The sequence below is a fragment of the Glycine soja genome, chromosome 7, assembly GCF_004193775.1.
Source record: "Glycine soja cultivar W05 chromosome 7, ASM419377v2, whole genome shotgun sequence".
NCBI lineage: Eukaryota > Viridiplantae > Streptophyta > Magnoliopsida > Fabales > Fabaceae > Glycine > Glycine soja.
The window spans coordinates 30,670,561-30,675,510 of NC_041008.1; the positions used below are offsets into that span (position 1 = coordinate 30,670,561).

Below are 4,950 nucleotides of genomic sequence, written 5' to 3' on the forward strand. Positions count from 1 at the left end.
AATGAGAAAAAATAATGTTATAAATTATTATTAATTTTGCTTATCATATATATTAGATTTTCTCCTCTATAAACTAGTTTTTCTGGTTCTTCTATCATGCATGCATTTAATCAATAATTCTGCATCACCTTTAATTTATCTTTAGCTATAACGTCTCAAATTATACACCTACTACAACATACATTCGATCTACCAACACTATGAAAAATAATCTTGTGGGCTTGTGGCACCGATAACTTCAACCAAGTAGAAGAAAAAAAAAATGACAAAATTCAATTCTAATCCCTAAGGCAGTAAGTGGTTAAGTGCTCCTCATATTACTTTAGTATATCGAAAAGAACATAGAATGTATCAACCTAACAAGAAACCTAACATATTGTCACCAGGGACAAATGCAGAAAAAGAAGATAATCAAATATACATTTCATAATCGATTTGATGGTCTAGCCAATAGCAAATGATTTTCAGGAGAGATGCTTGGTGGAACAAATTTGACAAGCTTTGCATCTAATCCATGTTGTCTTAACCACATCAACCTCCCCATGTCAATAATCCACTTGCACTTAAATCCCAGTGCTGCTCGTTTATCTGCTTGCATGTCTGAGAGAATTTTTTCAACTCCATTTGCACATTCATCACCTTGCTCCTTTCTGCAGCCAAAACACAACTTTCTATAAACCAGTTTCTGTAACTGTTTGAAAATACTAATTTATTGGTAACAATAATTTTTATGCTCAATTTAATGACTAAAGAATTGGAAGGATTACATTGTTTGCAAATGTGATATACAATTAGTAGTATCAGGAAGATCTGAACCATGATTAGCATCTACTGCCCAGCTGGTAAACCATGTAATGGCATGAAATTCTTCCTTTGTCAATCCCAAATCCAGAAAAAACCTTTTATCTGCAAGTTTACAATTTCAGTCAGCTAGTAACCAAAACTTATGATCACATCCAAAAGGAGGTTTAAGTACACAAACTATAGTATTTTACAAGCAAGGAAGAAGAAAGTGATTACTTATATAGTGTTTCCATTGGCAAAGGTGGTGACAACATGTTGCTATAGCTAGACCTCCAAACTTACTATTAGCAGTGTACTGTCCACTACTATCTTCTCTATATTCAGGAAAGCAGCATCTCAAAGTTAAATCTGACAAAAAAAGTTGCATAATCATTTATTTTTTCATCAATGACATGGCAATGCTTCTCTTACTAAATTGTCAAAGTTACCTGTTGCAGCTCCACATAGATGTTTACCAGTGGCTAGATATGGAACTCCTTGCAAAGACTCAACAGCATTCAAATCTAAATCTTCAACTGTAATAATTGGAGTTTACAATTTTATAGGGCACAAAATTGCAGATCAAGTGAAAAAAAATCTGCAATGCAAAATTATGAAGAAGCCAAAGAAGAAATAAAATTGCAAGAAATATAAATAGAGCAAATTCATCAGGGGATTAGGAAACTTTTAATGATTGCAGCTTGAAACTGACTAAACTTTGGAGAGCATAACACAACAAAATCTAAATAATTCAAAACCATGCATATGCCATGGCCATAATAAAATATAAAATGCATGGATACATGCATATTGTTTCTTGATCTGACGATAAGCATGAGATGAACCAAAACTAAGAAGAGCTTGGATTAAGACATAAGCATCCAAGCTGCACAAAAGTTTTCAGAAGAAATGTTGGCTGTAAGTTAAGCCAGAAAAATACGAAAGGTGTTAATGAACATGCCCTTGGCCCAAAACTACACTAGTAGAGTAGGAGGAAAATGAACGTACTTTTTAAATGAAGCCGCTTTTGGCTATTGTATTTATGAAACGGGGTTCCTTAGGACTTATATGTAAAGGGGAACAGAGAAAGAACTGCAGTTGATTTGTTATGCCTGACCATTCTTAAATTACCTCAACACGGTGGACAACAAGGCTTTACATACAAAGGACTAAGAAAAGTGAATATGCTTAGTTGATTTACTATAATAAATGCATCATTTGTATTGCTTTTCATCAAGAGTTTTTAAACATGTATGCATATGAGTCATGTAGAGCAGGGGGGGAAACAGCGAGTGAAAGAGTTCATACTAGGGGCAAGTCTTCCCATACTCTCTTTCTGAAACATTTGTATACACTTCAATAAGATCACCTTTATAAATCTATATCTTATTGACAAATTTCTCATATTTAGTTGAAACACAGTATGATTTCTTCGGTAAATATGTCTAAGCACGCAACTTTACTATAATACAACTTCGGAAAATTCTAAAAGTATTTTGAAGACTCTTACTGTCAATTCTCAAACGCTCTAACATCAAGCTCTCATTCTGTCGCAATGATCGATCAGCCTGGCAATAGCATTGGCATGATGCAAATAAACATAAACAAATTAAAGATCACTATAAGTTCAAAGTTCATACATCTTACGAATATCTTGAAATATTATCATGGTTTAGAACTTGTTGGAAATAGGAGCATTTAATGATAATTACTTTCCCAAGCAGCTTATGTCCTACCTTCAACTTGTATGCCTTTCGCTCGACTAGAAAGACTTTTTTGATTCCATAGCAGTCTGCAAGCATCTGTGTCAAATACCCTCTACCAGCTCCAAACTCAATCACTGCAAGGACATCCTTCTCCTTCTTCTCAACAGGTTCCACACACTCAGATTGATTCCTTCTGAGAGAATTCTTCAGTACACCAAAGTTTTCCAAATTTCCCACAATAGATGCCTGCTGCATTATATGTTTCTCTTGAAATGGCAATTTCCTGCAAACAACTCAAGTTGTAAATAGAAATCAAACCCATTAAACAAGTTAAATTCAGTTTGCCCCCTTCTAGTTTGGGTTGAATCCTTATCCCAACTTGTAATTTGACTTTGTCACATTACCCCAAATGCTTAATTGCAATAGCTGGACTGAAGGAAGTAAGCTTCATAATAAAAGAAGTACACATAAGGGGCTTTGTGATGAAGAAACTAACCATAGGGACAAAGAAACAAATCAGACTCACCGACAAAATGATTTTGATACAACAACATGAGGCAACTAGAATTTAACACTTAAATAAATTCAAAGGTTTTCACCAATAGCTACCTATCTCCAACTCTTTTAATCCAGAGTCTGCAAACCTCTGGCATCTGAACCGAGTCCTCAATATCCTTACACAATGACTCATGAAGAAATTCTATCTTTTCAATCAAATTGCAAAATTCAGCCACACTCATTTCATGAAGAGTATTCCTCTTCATTTCTGAAGAAACTGTCATAGTGGGCAATCTTGAATCATCAACCCCAGATGTTTCCTCCTCTCCATCAGAACCAGCATTGATGCCTTTATCATAGAACGGTTGGTCAGACAAAGATTGAACCTGTTTCAGCAATGGACACCGCTTAACATGCCCTTTGAGATTTTGCTTGAGCACCGAGCTATCAAATGATGGAATAACAAGAACCAAAGGAAAAAAGAGATAAAAAATTAGAAGAATGAACAAAAGTTTATATACTGAAGAAATCATAAGAGAGAGAGCAAGTACTGGGATGGATCTATGGGGCAGGGGATCCACTGGCCTTGAGACCTTGAGTTGTGATTGCCACAGAATCTGAGCTCATAGAATTGAAGGGTAAGTGAAATGAATCAAATATTTGATAGCAAATAAGAGACAGACACTTACAAGGAGCCATTGAGAGGGCAGTTTGCACAAAATCTGTTTTTGTTAGGAAGCCAGAAGTTGCAGCGCTTGGTCTCCATAGTACTTCTTTTAGCTTACTTCATTCAAAAACTTTATATACTTGAAATATGGTTTTAAAGAGTGCTGCTCATAGTTGTCAGTTTCGGACTGGGGATCAACCCAGTGAGATTGGCCCAACCACCAGTTAAATGCTCGAATCAGGAAACCTGGATAACAAAGTAATGAATGAACAAAAAGAAATGTATGAATCTAATACATGTATCCAAATCCAATGTCACCTTAACTTGTATATAAGATTCCAAAACAGCTACTAACTGGTTCAAACTTCAAACTATTTCTTCTCTAAACTAAGGGTTTGTGTGGGTAAATTTCTTCATAAAGAAAAAAAAAACGAAATAAGCTTTTTTGAAAAGCAAAAAAATTAGCTTATGCATAAACTAATCTGTAGAAACATGATCACATTAGCTTCTCTAAAAACTTAATTTATAGCTTTTAGAGAAACTTATTTCATTTCTTGTTTCTTATTTCCTTCTGCTATTGATCCAAACAGACTCTAACTTCATAAATCCAACCACAACATATATAACTAAGAAAGATTCTATCCACATGAGATGAAATCCACCCTTGCTGCTCAAACTGTTCCTACTACATTAATGTGGTTATAGCCTACGAAAAATGTGTTTCTTCCGAACAAATGTAATGTAATAATACTTGAAGGAAAAATAATTACTCAGTCTCATACATAACCAAAACCATTGATTTAAAATTTTCAACATACAAATTAACAAAGAAGGAACGCTAGCGAAGTGAGTAGCGGCTTCGAACGCGCACCAGAAACGAGGAAGACTTCGACGAAACAGACACCGGCAATCCGACTGCAAATCACACTTGTCTTCTCTTCTTTACTCGACTCCAACACAACAGAGGATGGAGGCTTTAAGCAAATTTGCTTTGCTGCTAAACGTGACGACGACGTCGTTTTGGCACAAAATTTTTATAACGACAAATAACCTTTCTTATAAGCGAAACTAGATTACATTTCAGCTATGGTCAATTTTTTAAGTTAAAAAAAAAAACTATGGTCAATTTTTTCCGCGCAATGCATGGGTAAATTGTGGAAAGAATAATTTTTGTAGGTTTTACATATACTTTTAGGATTCATTTGATCATCATAAGAATAATTTACTTATGTAGCCACTTTTATTATAATTATAAAAAAATTATATAAGTTTTTTAAATTACTCAAATTTTTTAAT

At 34.5% G+C, this 4,950-nt stretch overlaps 1 protein-coding gene across 2 annotated transcripts; it reads right to left on the reverse strand.

Moving 5' to 3' along the window:
- Positions 1-286: 286 nt before the first annotated feature.
- On the reverse strand, positions 287-4,646 carry LOC114419277 (tRNA:m(4)X modification enzyme TRM13 homolog). Of its 2 annotated transcripts, none has more exons than XM_028384917.1 (10): positions 4,526-4,646; positions 3,677-3,900; positions 3,539-3,604; positions 3,099-3,431; positions 2,520-2,772; positions 2,294-2,351; positions 1,233-1,319; positions 1,021-1,152; positions 768-906; positions 287-650 (listed from the first exon to the last, which is right to left on the reverse strand). In XM_028384917.1, exons 2-10 carry the CDS (start codon positions 3,751-3,753, stop codon positions 425-427), a joined length of 1,371 nt encoding a protein of 456 aa, XP_028240718.1. In that variant the 5' UTR covers positions 3,754-3,900; positions 4,526-4,646; the 3' UTR covers positions 287-424. The 2 variants fall into 2 exon arrangements, with proteins under 2 accessions (XP_028240718.1, XP_028240717.1); XM_028384916.1 differs by having other exon boundaries at positions 4,473-4,639.
- Positions 4,647-4,950: the final 304 nt, after the last annotated feature.